The 17,842-nt window shown below is 33.7% G+C and overlaps 2 protein-coding genes across 2 annotated transcripts; one reads left to right on the forward strand and one right to left on the reverse strand.

The window, feature by feature from the left end:
• Nucleotides 1-157: 157 nt before the first annotated feature.
• On the forward strand, nucleotides 158-2,871 carry LOC117325511 (protein FAM183B-like). Its single transcript, XM_033881780.1, has 4 exons — nucleotides 158-405; nucleotides 574-633; nucleotides 1,876-1,979; nucleotides 2,591-2,871. Exons 1-4 carry the CDS (start codon nucleotides 267-269, stop codon nucleotides 2,702-2,704), a joined length of 417 nt encoding a protein of 138 aa, XP_033737671.1. The 5' UTR covers nucleotides 158-266; the 3' UTR covers nucleotides 2,705-2,871.
• Nucleotides 2,872-3,970: 1,099 nt separating this feature from the next.
• Nucleotides 3,971-17,665, reverse strand: LOC117325510 (probable rRNA-processing protein EBP2). Its single transcript, XM_033881779.1, has 9 exons — nucleotides 17,521-17,665; nucleotides 11,865-11,948; nucleotides 11,020-11,171; nucleotides 10,510-10,633; nucleotides 9,614-9,703; nucleotides 9,033-9,108; nucleotides 7,441-7,522; nucleotides 6,792-6,963; nucleotides 3,971-4,081 (listed from the first exon to the last, which is right to left on the reverse strand). Exons 1-9 carry the CDS (start codon nucleotides 17,572-17,574, stop codon nucleotides 4,022-4,024), a joined length of 894 nt encoding a protein of 297 aa, XP_033737670.1. The 5' UTR covers nucleotides 17,575-17,665; the 3' UTR covers nucleotides 3,971-4,021.
• Between the last annotated feature and the right edge of the window lie 177 nt (nucleotides 17,666-17,842).

Genomic DNA, 17,842 nt, shown 5'->3' on the forward strand with positions numbered 1-17,842 from the left:
CGTCGGCTAAGATGAATATATAAAATATTTCTAAATATTTGTTTTGACTCCATTATACTTTTTAAAATGATGAATGTGAAAAAGAAAAATAACACATACATAATAATTTTATTTGATAAAACTGTATTAATTTTACACTTGTGTTACCTATAGCAACTATGTACACTTCGACGTCACTTCCGGTAGGCGAATGTTGACGTTTTAGAGAACATTATTTCTTTTTTGTCCCGTTTGTTTTATTATTCGAAACACAGAAATACACCATCATGTCCAAAGCTGTTAAAGGAGGAGAGAAGGAACCACCTAATTTCGTGCACCACAATGCCATTCTTTGTGAGACTATAATGAAAGAGCAAAGACATCAAATTCTATACACAAATTTCAGTGTAAATCCTTACAAGAAAAGTAAGTTTATGTTTCCTATTGACCTATATTCCATTTATGCAAACTGATAACTGCTTTATCATTTTGATGTGGGTCAAATATAAACGCGTTCTTCAAGATGGTTATTATACTTGGATACAGCTTGATTGTCTAGCTGACATCTGTATACATTTTTCTTCTTCATTACAGTCCATGCCTTATCCGGAAAACCTAATTCTAAACACGACACAGAAGAAGGTGAAGAAGACAGTAAGTATTGATCAGAACAATGGTCTACTTGTATCAATAAATGCATCCGTAATAAGCAGACATCCTAGACACATGTACTGCACAGTACTCCACCGAAGCATTTAGTTAAATAAAATAATAAATATAATTACCCATAAAGTGAAATACACTTATCATCTTATAAGCAGGTCATTTGGAAAATATACTTATAAATGAAGTTTAGATCAAGTTTACTATCTATGCTTTAGGATATACACATGCATTTTTTATATTTCCATTTTCTAAGTGATTTTTAGTGTAAAAGGAACGTGTCGATGTGGCTTGTACATAATGTTAAATGCAGTCTCTGTCACTCAGCTGACAGAGCATGCTTCTTTGGCTCGGGAGGTAGAGCCCTGGCTTATCACGCTGGGTTCGATTCCTGTCGAGGCACTCAGCAGTAATGTGTTTTTCCCTGTTCTTTCATATTATCAAGTAAAATCTTATCACAGTATATAATGTAAAAAGAGCAGGTCAGTGTGGCTACAGTGTTAAATACAGCCTCCGTCACTCAGCTTACATTGCTAATGCTTCTTTGGTTCAATCATAATTTAGAGCTTGGGATTATCATGCTGGAGACACAGTCTCACTCCGATTCCTTAATGGGCACTGTGCAGGAAGTGTTCTTCCCTGTTCTTTCACATTGGCACCCAATTAAAATCCCACAGTGGTATTGAAATTGATTCCAATATATTGTAAAAAGTGTGGCCATGTACTTTCATGTTAAATACTGTCTCTGTCTCTCAGATGATGGTTCTTTTGCTCAGGATTTAGAGCCAGGCATTGTCATGGCAGATACCTGAGTTAGGTCCCTGTCAACACTTGACAGGAATTTGTTTCCCTGTTCTTACATATCCACTAAAATACAGGACCAATAACTCCTTGTCTAAACATTGGCATCAATCATTGATTATCCTATTGATGCCCACAAATAAGCTTCCTTTATTTTTGTATTATCATAAATTCATAAAAGATAGTAAGCTAAAAGTGGTTCACAGATCAGCCCTTCCCAAATGGTAATACTTCAATTTTACTCTAGGGGAGTGGGCTCATTTGAGGATTAGTATGGTACCAAGCTAAAGTATTACATGTTTCAAAGTTAAAAATTTGCAGTTCACCATAGTACATTTTAGATTAACTTGTATTACCAATGTGACTTAAGAATGATATAAGCCCTGCTAGTGTTATGTCCTCCTTTATAAACAAAATGTTGTATATTTTCAGCACATTTCAAAAAGGTGATAGAACGAGCAAATCAAGAACCTGTGAAAAAATATGCCTTTCCTCAAACAGAAGCCCAAGAATATGGATGGATAACTCAACCTCTGGTAAGTAGTTTTGTGTTAGAAACTGATCGAATGAAATGTAAAATTATTTGGTGTTTGTAACTTGTTAAGAGATGGCTTTTAAAGCAGGAATTAAACCTAGGTTATATGTGATATTCCTGTCCACCTAACAACGATAATATCCCACAGATGTGCTGAACATTCTGTTTGACCCTCATGTCTATAACTAATGTGCCATCATAAATACATTGAGGGCAGTGCAACAATTGTGATATTCTATCAATCTAAAATATGCTAAGTTTTACAATATTTTCTTACTTTTTGATCAGAAATGTAAAAGAAAATTAATACAACCATTTGAAATAAGATACATTACATATTAAATACTGACAATGCAATTCTTCATTCAAACCAACAAAGTAACTTATATCTAACCTTACAACTGTACAGGGAATCTGTCCATCACTACATATGAGTTTAATGTTTCGTATAAAAGGTTATTCCCTCATGATTCTGCATCAAATTGACTGTTATATATTGTAAATAAATAAAATGGTGAGTTATGAAAATAACAAATTTTGATAATCATTATTCTGTGCCAAAATGTGCCTGTTCCCATTGTTATACTTGATACATTTCTTGCTCCCTTTCAGATTGATGTAGACAGATCTGATAAAAGGATTAATTTCTTCCGCCAGAATACTCCCATCACAAAATATATGGATGCTGCCTGGAGAGTAAAGGAACAAACTGAGAATATGAACTAGTGGTGCCTTTACTTTAATGTCCTTCCCGATTAATCTTATCTTGACCATCAGAGTGGCACAATGTTGTGATTTTTAAGACACGCTTTTTCAATTCCATTAAACGTTTTACTGATTTTTGGCAGTTTTCTATTCGCAATATTCATCAATGAGATGCCACAATCGTGCCATGACCTAGGCACCATCAAATATTATTTAAATCGAGTTACGGAGAAACATACAAGTTAAATGTTGGTTTAAAAACAGATAGATGTGAACTACCAAAATTTCTTCAAAAATTTATGATAATCATGTGCAAATATTTGTTTACACTTTTTCATTATTTCAAACATACTAGGTAAATGAAACAAAGGATTTTGCAGCAGATTACTTTAACATCTCCAAACAATCATTGAGCATTAAGTTAATGAATTATCAGATAATGTCGGCAGAATTCTGTCAGGCTTAACAAGAATAAACATACTTGTATTTATTTTTGATTAACCTTTTAAGATCATGGAATATAGATTAATTTTTAAGACCATGCATTCTTGTGATATGTACATATTATCTGTATATTTTCTTGTTACGTGAATGATAACTTTTACAATAGGATCATTTAATAAATATTTTATAAACTTGATTTTGTCTTCATTATTATTTTACATCCAACAATGTGTTTTTAAGAAACAGAGTTCGGCAGGAGGGAAGCAATATACGCCGACTGAATGATAAAGTAACATGGTGTAGAAGTGTGATAGATATGTTGAAATAAAATACTTCCGAAGAAAACATAGCTATATTTTATGTCATGGTAACAAATCCTATTAAGAATGAATTTCTCAGATCGGTTTAAAACAAAGTCAGACAAGATTAAAATAGTTGCTAAAAATAAATAAAAAGCTATATCTTGTGTCCATAAATCGATAGCATGATTATTTAGCCTACACAGATATATAAAAAAAAGATGTATCAAAACTATTGAAGATCTCGAGACAAGATTCAGATACTGAAATTAAACAGGACAATAAGTTTTGCAAAAATAATCAAATCAAAGTGCTGCTCAGGAAATCGTTACTTACTACATCTATTTATTGTAATTACAAAGCCTTCAAAGTTTCAAAGAGGATTGGTTGAAAATGTAAATATTCAGACAAAGGTCTATTAAAATTTGACTGAATATTATAATACAAGATTGATGAAAAAAAAATGTATGTGAAAGAATTTTCTAAGATAATGACTGTTTGATATGGTATTGATGTATTACAAGAAATCCACAAAAACAATGAAGGAAGCTCAACATTTTTACATTTATTTACACAAAGACACAAATCTTTCAGTTCAGTGCTTGCTTTTCATCTTCTGCCTCTTCGATTTTCCAGGTCTCTTAGCTGGTCCTTTCTGATATACAAGGAAAAAGATAATGTATATAAATTGTCAGAAAAATGAAGAACACACATTTCAAAATCTGTTTTAAAATCAATAGAATAAGCAAGAGCAGGCTAAGGGAGGTAACTTAAAGTTCAGTTCAGACAAGACATATGCCAGTTATGCACATGGCAATATGAGGTATTTTAAAATTCAGAACGGCTATGAGCATAGCTAAGGTGCATTTAAATTTAAAGAAGGTAAAATCTACATATTTTATGATCCTGGTAACATTTGGTTATATAGGTATTACTTGATATTTATTTTGAATACAACAAGAGCTGTTGAGGAACAACAAAGCTCGTCTCTCAAATGTTTGTCAATAAATAATTAAAATATATTAATTGGAATGTATTCGCAAATTGCATTAATAATATTTATATTGTTTACTTGATCAGATTATGTTTTGTGAATTCATGCAATTTTCAAAACAATACCAATTTATATATATATAAATTATTTATTGACAAACATTCGGGAGACAAGCTATGCTGTTGTAGATAAAATGAATATATTAAATACGATTGTAATTGCTATTGGACATATTTCTTCAATTTTTGACAAAATATTATCCTAATGAGAGTTGTCTCCCTTGAAAAATGTGGACCGGTATAAATTGTCTAATGTGAGCATTTTCACATTGTTTTATTTTCAGTTTCACCCCAAGAAGGGATAGTGTAACTCCATAGGGACTCTTTTACCAAATATCAACACCCTAGTACAATAATAAAGTGATGTGTTAATAGCTTTCAACATTTGCACAAAAATTTAAAAAATGTGTTTTTTCCCCCAAAATATCTTTCAGTTTAACTCCGGCAAGGTATAGTTTAACCCCCACAGGGAACCTAATACCATGTTTTACTATGCCTTTCAACACTCACAACATCAACTTAACACAAAGTCCAAAGATTTAAAAACAAAAACAAACAAGAGATCCCAGAGGGATCTTGGCGCCCACCATTGAATGATCTTTATAGGTTCCATGTCAGATTGATCTTTTCTCTACTTTTCCCTTCCTCTAAGTCTTACTAATCTGTGTAAATTCAGAAACAGCCCTCTAGTACTTTTCAAACAAGGGGAACCTATATATAAAATTTAAGATTTAGCGATAATGGCTGTCTGTTGTTTTCGGATTGGTCCCAAAATTCAACACCAGGGACCAAGGGGAACCTACATATGAAATTTGAGAAAGATCCCTTCAGTACCTTCTGTAAAATAGCGATAACAAACTTCAATTGTCAAAATACAAGATGGCTGCCTGCTGGGCAGGTTGTTTTCTGACTGGTCTCAAAATCCAATAAGCATAACTAGGCACAGAGGGCAACCTACAAATGAAATTTCAGAAAGATCCCTTCAGCAATTTCTGATAAATAGCGATAACAAACTTCAATTGTCAAAATCCAAGATGGCTGCCTGTCGGCCATGTTGTTTTCCGATTGGTCTCAAAATGCAATATGCATAACTAGGCACCAAGGGAAGCCTACATATGAAATTTGAGAAAGATCCCTTCAGTACTTTCTCAGAAATAGCGATAACAAACTTCAATTGTCAAAATCCAAGATGGCTGCCTGTCGGCCATGTTGTTTTCCGATTGGTCTCAAAATGCAATATGCATAACTAGGCACCAAGGGGAACCCACATATGAAATTTGGGAAAGATCCCTTCAGTACTCTCTGAGGATTAGCGATAACAAGAATTGTTTACGGACGGACGGACGGAGGGACGGAGGGACGGACGGACGGACGACGGACCACGGACGCAGGGCGATTTGAATAGCCCACCATCTGATGATGGTGGGCTAAAAACAAAGATTTAAAAAGAAAAAATCCAATTTTTTAAAAGTTTTACTCCAGGAAGGGATTGTCGTACTCCATAGGGACTCTATTGCCAAATATCAGCACCCTTGTACAATTATAAAGTAATGTATTAAAACCTCTTAACACTTGCACCAAAAACTTAATGCAGAAATATTCTAAGTCCCAAAATTTGAAAAATATGGGTTTCTTTTAAAAAAAATCTTGAAGTTTAACTCCGACAGGGGATAGTTTAACTCCAGAGGGACTCTATTGCCAAACATCAACACCCTAGTACAATTATAAAGTGATGTATTAATACCTTTTAACACTTGCACCAAAAACTTAAGGAAAACATTTTTCTACACTTGCACCAAAAACTTGAGGAAAACATTTTTCTAAGTCCAATTTTTTTTCAAAAATCTGCTTTTTTTCCAAAAAATCTTTTAGTTTAACTCCGGCAGGGGATAGTTTGACCCCCACAGGGACCATATTACCATAAATTACTATGCCTTTCAACACTTGCACCAAAAATTAAACATTTGAAAAACCAACGCCGAAGCCGACGCCGGAGTGACGACATAAGCTCTCACTCTTCTTCGAAGAGATGAGCTAAAAAGAAGTTCACATTAAACCCCGGTCTCATGTTTGTTTTTCCTTTAATATTTAGTGACACTGAGTTTGCAAACTTGTTAAACACCTAATCCATTCCTAACAACATGCACCATGTAAAATTTCTGAAAAATTCACCTTTCAAATAGATCAATAATGATTACAAAATGTTTTAAAAGAAGATGGCTTAAGAAAGTTTTCAACTGGCTTTACGAAGCTATTCCCAGTTGTGTACAAACTACATGTTACTGTTTCATCAACACTGACATCCACCATACCTTTTTTGTGTTTGTTTTCTTTCCTCCTGACTTGTTGCCATGTTTTTTCTGGTGTATATGGGGATTGAAGTCTGACATGTCAGCAGAACTCTTGGCTGTGTTCATCTTAGACCTTTTCTTCTGTCCCCCAAAGCCAAACTTCTTATTTTTGTATTCCCTTTTTTTGTTGGCACTGAAAGGGATACAAAATAAAAAAAGTTCACAGGGATATTAGTAAAGGGTGTTTGGCTTGCACAGTGTATAGAACAATAGTGAATTGTCTTTTACCCTCATTTAATAGATGTGAATAAAAGGTCTAAAGGGTCTGACACCTGTAAGAACACTTTTTTTCATAAGTACCATGTACTCCAATTTCCCCCACAGTATTACCCTCTGCACATGCTAACAACGAGGTTAACAAAAATGATTGATAACAGGTTTGGATAACATTCTTGAAAACTTGTAAAATAACTGAACATAATATAATATTAGCAACATGAACTTAATGACCATGGTATATAAGTGTTCAATTCCAAATAGTTCAGATCAATAACAGTACTGCTGACATCATGCAAAGGAATAACTGAAGCCTTTGCATTATCTTACATTCTGTAACTGAATTATAAATGATGTAAATTTTATTTTGTGCGACACAAAATTGGTAACTTACTGAAATTCTTGCTTTTGACCAGTTTTCTGTTTCTTATTTGGGGGTCCTTTGTCATCTAAGAAGTCAAGTTTATCTTTCTGTCCTGGAAATTAAAATGATTAAAATGATTAAAATGAAACAGTAATTCATTGAAATAGTTCTGAATAACATTATTGGTTTGTTATGTATACCTCTGACAATACCCCTGGGTACATGGCTTTTATTAAATTATCAAATTTTGCAGTTTTACTCACAATTTAAACCCAAAAGGAGGCATTTTTCTGAGTAATTATGAAATCATGACAGTTTGAGGAATACCAGTAATCAGACATTAGTCCCCAACCCATTAACCACAACTATATAATTATCATGATTATAACCAAGTTACAAAGAATGTGGTAGAAAACTAGAGGAGATCTAGATCTCCAGATCAGATTCAAACAGTTGTATCAAAATGCCGTTCAGAGAAACACAATTATATTTCATTATTTAATATAATGCCTACAAAGTTTGAAAAATTCAGATATCTTGACAAAAATAGAATACTGACATAAACAAAGGGGAATAACTTTTACAAAAATAATGCCTTTCAAGGAAACTGAATTTTAGGCCTTTCCTTTAATAATCAGAAGTTTTAACAAATTTGACCCCTGTGACCTGGAATATGGTCAAGGTTATTTCTTTTTAAAAAAAAATGTGTGGCTCCATCTCAGAATCTACCAGCCAAACATAGCGATTATAGGCCTATTGCTTTATGAGGCGTCATTTGAATGTTTAACAATATAAACCCTGTAACCCTGAATATGGGTCAAGATGATTTCTTTTGGCAGATTTTGTGTGGCTTCATCCTAGGAACCTACCAGCCAAACATCAGAAACATTTTGCTTTGTGAGAAGTTATATAAAGATTTTAACAACTTTTACCCATGTAACCTCAAACATAAGTCAAGGTCATTTCTTTTCGCATACTTAAATTATGGAGCTCCATCCAGGGAACAATCAGAATCTAAACTTTTTGGTTTTTGAGAAGAAGATGGTTAAAGGAAAATGTAGAAGCCAGAAGGACAACAAATGAATAAAATACAGATGCCACACCACGACATACACTCACTTGGCTCTTTAGGCCTGGTGTGCTAAAGATTAGGTAAACTGCAAAATCAAGAACAATAATTTCAGAATTTTTCGATAAACATACCAGCTGTATTTGATTAGATTTAACTTGAAACAAGCTCAAGATGCATGTACCCCTGCATCCCAAAGATGGCTTCTAATATAAACAGTGTTGTGTCATATTGCCTTTCAACGATGTAAATTCACAAATATTCTAAGTCTGTACAGAAAACAGTAGTCAAGATGTGCTGTAGAAACCTGTGTAATGATGGGTTTTTTTTTGTACTATCTATGGTCAAGATCAAAGGTCAAGAAGAGGCCATTTTAGAATGTGACACTGCCTTCTCATGATGTACCTATTTCCAACGATTTGATGTCCATAATAAAATATTCTCTGGAGATAGATGCACACAAAGGTGAATAGACCACAAACATGTACTATCCTTTGGATTATACATTGAATACAGTAAATGAATTAACGAAGTTGATATCAAGATTTAGTACCTTTTTTATATTTTTTAACAGCATCCATCATCTCCCTTTTTTCCTTTTGTCGTTTCTGTAAAACTTCATGTTGAACCTGAAATTTTAGAACATTAAACATCAAAATTTTGATTTTTTCACAAATATACAATTCAAACTTACTCGTAACAAGCATTTTCATTGCTTAAAAATTTCTGTATAAGCCTATAACGTAATTATGTTTTTCTCCGATATTAAAAAATAAGTCACAACTGGTAATTACTAAGTAGGTTTATAGGTCAAATTCAGCATGTATAATATAATGCATTCAGTATTAAAAGTAGACTATCAATTATGTCTATGTTACAATTGTTATTAGACTTATCACTATAATTCCTTAGTGTTCCCTGGCATTGCCAAAGATTTTTCTCTGACTAACTCAAATTATGACAATACTCTTGTATACATGTATTTCCTATTTATTCTATACTCAGTTGTGGGTCTTGTGATCAATGGAGTCTGATTTAAGTTAATATGACCTTTTAAGTTTGCTTGTTTATCAAGTTATTTTAGGATATCAAAATAAGTGCAAATCATGCTACATGTACACATGTTTTACTTACCTTTTTACCATATTTCCGCAATTCTCTCATTTTCTTTGCTTTTTCAGACCTTTCCATTGAAACCTGTTTTTCCAATAACTTTTCTCTCACCTTAGGAAGATAAATCATTTCAAATCCTTTAAAATTTCCATTTGTTCAACATTATCCATGTATAACCTTATCAAATGAAATAGAAAGTTATCACATCATAATTCTCACATAACTCCCACTGGTGTGGTGATATGAAGAACACATTCCTGATGTCTTCACCAAATGACATTGTTTTGTCTGAAGTCAATATATCAATTAAAAGTGTTTTTGACGTCACCACATTACAAAACCTGATTGATCAATGTAACTGGCAACAATTTAATATGAAGTTATAATGACAAAAGGTGAATATCCTCGCAGTTAAATAAATTCATAAACATTTTAAATTAGGTCCCATTGACAATGCAATTTGAATTTGGACTTTGATAGCACTCTTACAGATTGAATATGATAAGAACTTGAATTTGAAATGAAGAAATAAACTGCCTTATTTGGAAAAGTATTGTCCCATAGTTTTACACAAAAGTTATTTGAGTAGAATATCATAGCAACAAATACATATAATTGTTTGATTTTGTATGGAAAATATTTTCTCAGACATTTTGAATTCAACTTTGATTCCCTCTGACTTCAGATATGTCAGAAAAAAGCAACAGATTACATGATACATGTTGGATAACCTTACATTGTTTTGTTTGTATTGTTATTACATATTAAATGTTGTAAAATGTACTTTTACTGGTGATGTAGTGCTTATCTCCTAAATTCATAAAAGCTAAATCACATAAAGAATCTGTACTCAATCTCCATCAATCTAAAACTGACATACTATCACTACGCAGAGCTGTATGTGAAATTAATCATACCATTTTCATATGATCATCAGATTTAGCCATTTGTGCAAAATAGTCCTCAGGTCGTTTTGTTTTTACTCCTAGTTTCTGAAGCTGTTGAATACCTTGTTGAACAGTGGCTTGGGCTTGTCGGTAACTGAAGAAAATAATAAAAACATACTGTAGTTAATACCTTAACTTTTTAATATCATTTATCATTGGCTACTAAAAATATTTATCCTGATGTCTTAACAAGAATATATTTCCTCCCTTTAAAAAAAATAAAGAAAAAAAAAATACACAAGGCTCAATTCCATGGAGAATATTATCATGATGCTGGAACCAGAAGAAAAGGCCAAAATGTATCCAATACAGAGATTTTCTAATAATGCCCATTGAAATTAAAGGTAAAAGTCTTTCCAGACACGCAATGGAGTCATTATTTTTGCATTACAGTGCACTGAAGTGATTCAAGCAAACTCAATATTTTTTTTACAGATTTGTAGGACATAACTTATTACTTTTATACTTCGCTCTACTCACAATGTTAACTCTCTCTTGAAGTCATCATGTACATCTTCATCCCCAACCATATCTGTGCCAGGCTGTGCAGGAGCTGGCTTATTGGTCAGGTCAAGTCTCTCCAGCCAGCCAAGGTCATTCTTCAGTTCTACCAGCTTTCTTTTTAGTCCTTCCTACAATAGAATAAGATTTTTATAGAGGTATCAGTTAATCTGAACATCTAAACTGGGTCCATCTGGGCTTAATTTGTGTTTTTCTGTTCCTGATATTATGTACTACTTTAAATTATCAAAACCGTAATCTTAATTTATACAATACTTGATGCTTAAGCTTGTCAATTTGTGAAAATGTTAACAAAATACCATTGATTATTGACAGTGATCATAAAAGATCAAGGTACTCCCTCTAACATTTTTGGAATACCCATTTATCTGACTTTCACCTGATGCCAAGTAAAAAAAAAGTTATATATGTTTACTTGTACTGAAATTTTCAGTAGGTGTTATTATCTTAGGTAAGAAAGCATTTCATTTTTACCAAAACATTTTGCTTAAGTTATAGACAATAGTACCAGACTGTAAGTGCTTTTCTGATGACTGTCTAAATTACACAGATATTTTCAAGTAAAGCATCACTGACTGTAGACAACTGCAATTTGACGTTGTGAATTATTTAAACATCACTGTCACATTTGAATATTTATATTCAATATTTTAATGGTGTAAATAGAACTGTCCTTAAATGACCTTAGCTGTTAATAGGACGTTAAACAAATAAAACCAAAACCAAACCAAACTAAATGTTTAACTGAACAGATCGAGAACCAAGACATATATACATTGTACATGTTTTTGTCTTATAATTACCACATCATTCGTGAAGGTTTTTGGTGCTGCTTGCTGGATATTCAAACCACCAGATAATCTTCCTTCAGCAAAAGCTAACTGCAGCTGCAATGAAGATTGTACAGTTGTATTAACATAAGGGTTGTTCTGATAAATTAATTAATAGATTATTAATTGTTTTTTACAATCAATCAAGATTTGACTATGTCGAACTTTTAAGGAGTTAATGAGATTTGCAGCAGACTTGAAAAGTGATTAAATGAATAAAACTAATGATAAATTTACATCAAAATGCATTAAATCAATTTTTTAAAACATATTTAGATACTAACAAACACGTGCACATATCCATCACATTCCCCAAAATTTGTGAATGTTTTATAAAAATACTTTTCTGATCGATCAACTATCAATATCGATTGTTTGAGAAATTGTGATGATCAATCATGGCATTTGATGGCCATCATGTGATTCCCAACAGTATTTCTTTTTATGTTTTATGTAATAAAGCATTATGTTGTACAGGTAATTATAAGGGAGCACCGGAAAATCTGGCAATATAGGCAGATTCGGCTATTTATTCAAATCTGGCCACACAAAATATAAACAAATAAGACATACCTGGCCACAAAAAATGAGTTCACATCGAAAAACGAGTAATGAAATTTGTGAGTTGAATTTGTGGCGAGTTTGTTGAATTTTATCATCACAATTTATGGTACCTGCATCCTTGGTATCTTGATTGTTTGCATACCACAAAACACATTAATTGCATGTTATCATTTTTTGGCATGCAAATTGCATGCTCCAATAGCAAGGGCACATGTAGCCTGAATCATCATCAACTCTGGTTGATAATAACCAGATACAAGTCGGTCCACCTAATGAGTGACCTGTGGGGAATGAGTGTCCTGTGAGAGTTTTTTCACGCCCCGCAATTCGTTAAGTGATATTTTTAAATATTTTTTTCTGTATCATACAGATGAACGTCGAACCCATTACCATGCCAAATTTCACTTTGATTGGACGTGTGCATATTATGCATTTTTTACGACAAAGTTACGGTGCAGCGCACATGCGAGTGTCCTGTGAGGTTTTTTCACGCCCCGCAATTCGTTAAGTGACATTTTCGAATATTTTTTTCTGTATCATACAGATGAACATCTAACCGATTAATTTGCCAAATTTGACTTTGATTGAACGGGTGCATATTATGCTAATGTACCGGCAAAGTTACGATGCATTACACATGTGAGCGTCCTGTGAGGAATGAGTGTCCTGTGAGACTTTTTTCACGCCCCGCGATTCATTAATAGACATTTTAAAATTATTTTTTCTCTAGCATACAGATGAACATAGAACATATTAGCACGCAAAATTTGACTATGATTGGACAAGGGCATATAATGCAAATATATGCAAATCTATCGGCGAAGCTACGGTGCACTACACACGCGAGTGTCCTGTGAGGAATGAGTGTCCTGTGAGTGATTTTACACGCCCCGCAATTCGTTAAGTGATATTTTTAATTTTTTTTTTCTGTTTCATACAGATGAACATCTAACCCATAACCATGCCAAATTTGACTTCGATTGGACGTGTGCATATGATGCATTTTTTACGACAAAGTTACGGTGCTGATCGATTTGTTCGCACGCCCCATTTACCGATGGTTATACACATGTACCACCTGTGTCCTGTGGCGCCGTGCCAACCTCGGGTACCTTGACGTGTTAGTTATATATCCTTGCCGCAGGCATGGATCACTGTTAATTAAACTGCTGAAACCTTTTTTTCTTAAATGTGCGGGCCGGTTTGTGCTGCTCCTTTTACATGTAATTTACGCACATATGATAACTTAATGCATTGTTTAAGCTACTTGAGTTAGACGTATTAATATAGAATTGAACAATATAACTTATACATAATATATAACCAAATATAATGGTAAACTGTTATTAATACATAGAATTTGTTAATCTCAGTCTGAAAACTTGTAATGTACAATCACAAACAGGTCGACAGGTGATATATTGTCATGTTAATAAAATTTGAGCGTTTTTGTTCACGCCCCGCAATTCATTATTTGATGTTTTAAAATTATGTTTGCTGTATAATAAAGATGGACATCTAATCGATTGATCTGCCCCGCAATTCGTTAAGTGATATTTAAAAAAAAAAAAAATCTGTATCATACAGAAAAACATCTAACCGATTAATATGCCAAATTTAACTTAGATGGGACGTGTGCATATTATGCTAATGTATCGCCAAAGTTACGATGTGAGCGTCCTGAGAGGAATGAGTGTCCCGTGAGGAATGAGTGTCCTGTGAAAGTTTTTTCACGCCCCGCAATTCGTTAAGTGATATTTTAAAATATTTTTTTCTGTATCATAGAGATGAACATCTAACCGATTGATATGCCAAATTTAACTTAGATGGGACGTGTGAATATTATGCTAATGTACCGCCAAAGTTACGATGCATTACACATGTGAGCGTCCTGAGAGGAATGAGTGTCCCGTGAGGAATGAGTGTCCTGTGAAAGTTTTTTCACGCCCCGCAATTCGTTAAGTGATATTTTTTTTAAAAAAAATTCTGTATCATACAGAAAAACATCTAACCGATTAATATGCCAAATTTAACTTAGATGGGACGTGTGCATATTATGCTAATGTACCGCCAAAGTTACGATGCATTACACATGTGAGCGTCCTGAGAGGAATGAGTGTCCCGTGAGGAATGAGTGTCCTGTGAAAGTTTTTTCACGCCCCGCAATTCGTTAAGTGATATTTTTTTTAAAAAAAATTCTGTATCATACAGAAAAACATCTAACCGATTAATATGCCAAATTTAACTTAGATGGGACGTGTGCATATTATGCTAATGTACCGCCAAAGTTACGATGTGAGCGTCCTGAGAGGAATGAGTGTCCCGTGAGGAATGAGTGTCCTGTGAAAGTTTTTTCACGCCCCGCAATTCGTTAAGTGATATTTTAAAATATTTTTTTCTGTATCATAGAGATGAACATCTAACCGATTGATATGCCAAATTTAACTTAGATGGGACGTGTGAATATTATGCTAATGTACCGCCAAAGTTACGATGCATTACACATGTGAGCGTCCTGAGAAGAATGAGTGTCCTGTGAGGAATGAGTGTCCCGTGAGGAATGAGTGTCCTGTGAGTTTTTTCACGCCCCGCGATTCATTAAAAGATATTTTAAAATTATTTTGTCTGTACCATACAGATGAACATATAAACTATTAGCATGCAAAATTTGACTCTGATTGGACGAGTGCATAATATGCAAATATACTGGCGAAGTTACGGTGCAATACATATATGTGAGTGTCCTGTGAGGAATGAGTGTCCTATGAGAGTTTTTGTACCCCCACAATTCGATAAGTAGTAGTTTTTGTTAACTCCTTCTGTACCATACAGATGAACATCGAAAATTTATTCATTTTCGGTGCAGTGTCCAGTGCGGTTTTTGCACACCCCACAATTCGTACATATACGCGATGTCTATTACTATCAACAAGTACATTTTAGCAAATGCTACGAAAAACAAGTAATAGATTTTAAAATGCATGATATTTGTTTGTTCTGTACTTCCTGCCTTTTGACAAATCGGAGAGCAATGTTACAAAGATATTACAAAAATATTGAATTGGTGACCTTTAGTCTTTATTTTGTCAAATATTGTAATTTTGTATTTGTTTTGGGAAAGGGCGTTGATAAGTTGCAAAAACTTGTGCCAAATGCCCCTGTACTTTTTGTCAATAAAATATATTTGGATAAAATAAATGCTACGACGAATTTACAGTAAGTTTAAGGTGAGTGTCATGTCAGTTTTTTGCACGTTTTGTTGAATTGATAGGCGTGTAATAGATATGAATATTAACTAATAGTATAACTATTTTGAAGTCATCACTGAGTAAAGGGTAAATAGGTTAAGATTTTTGCGCTGCTCTACGAAATAAAGGCCTTAAATTTTAAACGTTAAAAACAACTGTTATTGGTAATGTACGAAAAGCAGTACTGCCGTTATATGTTTAAATGTATTTAAACTTTAAAGTGCGTTAACTATGTAGACAGTGTATTTGCACTTTTAATAAATACGTGTAATTAGAAATTACATTAAAAGTTAAGACTGTGCATTTTCTTGGTGTACATGTTGATAGTGAGCGTTAGTTAAATATTGAAGGATTTTACTTTTCATTATATTTTATTAACCATAATTATTTGTTTACATCGTTCCTTTTTCAAAAGGTAATTAACAGTACAGTGTATATGAATTGATTAGTGATGCCAACTAACTCACTTTATATAAATATATATGTATAATTATTATATACGGACTTGGGGATAAAATACGTATATTTCAGGCGTAATAAAGTTATTTCTTGTAGAATTCCTATAAACGGACTTTGGGAGAAAATACGTATATTTCGAGCATGATAAAGTAAATTTTTTGAATAATTATTATATACGGACTTGGGGATAAAATACGTATATTTCAGGCGTAATAAAGTTATTTATTGTATAATTCTTATAAACGGACTTTGGGAGAAAATAGGTGTATTTGTATTTCTTATATAACGGACATAGTTTTGAAGTTTGAGCAGTTCAATCACCAGTGACCATGCCTGCGGCAAGGTACCCGAGGTTGGCACGGCGCCACAGGACACTCACTAGTTAGCCTAGTACACACTGTATTCGAAAGGTAAACAAAATCACGGGGCGTGCGAACACCTCGCGACACCCTGCAATGTAACTTTGACGGTGCATTTATATAATATGCACTCGTGCAATCAAGGTCAACTTTTGCATGGTAATAGGCTCCATGTGCATTTGTATGATACAGAAAAAATAATTCTAAAATATCATTTAATGAGTTGCGGGGCGTGCAAAAACAATCACTGTACACTCATTCCTCACAGGACACTCGTATGTTTATGGCACCGTAACTTCGTGTTCGCCGGTACATTTGTATAGTATGCACTCGTTATATCACAGTCAAATTTTACATGTTAATAGGTTAGATATTCATCTGTATGATACAGAAAAAATAATTCTAAAATATCATTTAATGAATTGCGGGGCGTGCAAAAACACTCACAGGACACTCATTCCTCACAGGTCACATTCCTCGCAGGACACTCGCAGTTTTATGGCACCGTTACTTCGTCTTCGCCGTTACATTTGCATGTTATGCACCCGTCCAATCAAAGTCAAATTTTGCATGTTATTAGGTTTAATATTCATCTGTATGATACAGAAAAAATAATTTTAAAATATCGTTTAATGAATTGCGGGGCGTGCGAAAACCTCACAGGACACTCGCATGTGCACTGCACCGTAACTATGTCGTTAAAAATGCATAATATGCACACGTCCAATCCAAGTCAAATTTTGCATGTTAATGGGTTCGATGTTCATCTGTATGATACAGAAAAAAATATTTAAAAATATCACTTAACGAATTGCGGGGCGTGAAAAAACTCTCACAGGACACTCATTCCTCACAGGACACTCATTAGGCACACCCGATACAAGTGGCTATGTTTGACACAAATGCCTCCGAACTAACGGTACAGCGTGGAGGGCTTCTTCAAATTAAGTGAGATAATATACTGTTTATATATCAAAATAAAAGAAAGTATCGTACTACCTCCGTATCCGAGTCATTGCTTTCCTGATCTGAAGAAAAGTCACTCTCGGACATAATTATAAAGCTGTGATATTTTCCTTACTCGGGACTCTTTCACGTGTTCCTCAACCGGAAATAGCACTGACTATATAAAATAAAATCGAGAGCGGTTAGTTATAATTCAGGATTCGGATAAAGTATATTGATAATGTCCAATTGCAAGAGTAACTTTTTATACTGAGACACGCAAGTATTTGAGTGTAAATGTACATATGCAAAGCACCATTAGGTCCTCGACGACTTTTTGTCATTTTCTAAGTATATCAATAATAAAACGTCAAAT

Source organism: Pecten maximus, chromosome 4 (assembly GCF_902652985.1).
Source record: "Pecten maximus chromosome 4, xPecMax1.1, whole genome shotgun sequence".
NCBI lineage: Eukaryota > Metazoa > Mollusca > Bivalvia > Pectinida > Pectinidae > Pecten > Pecten maximus.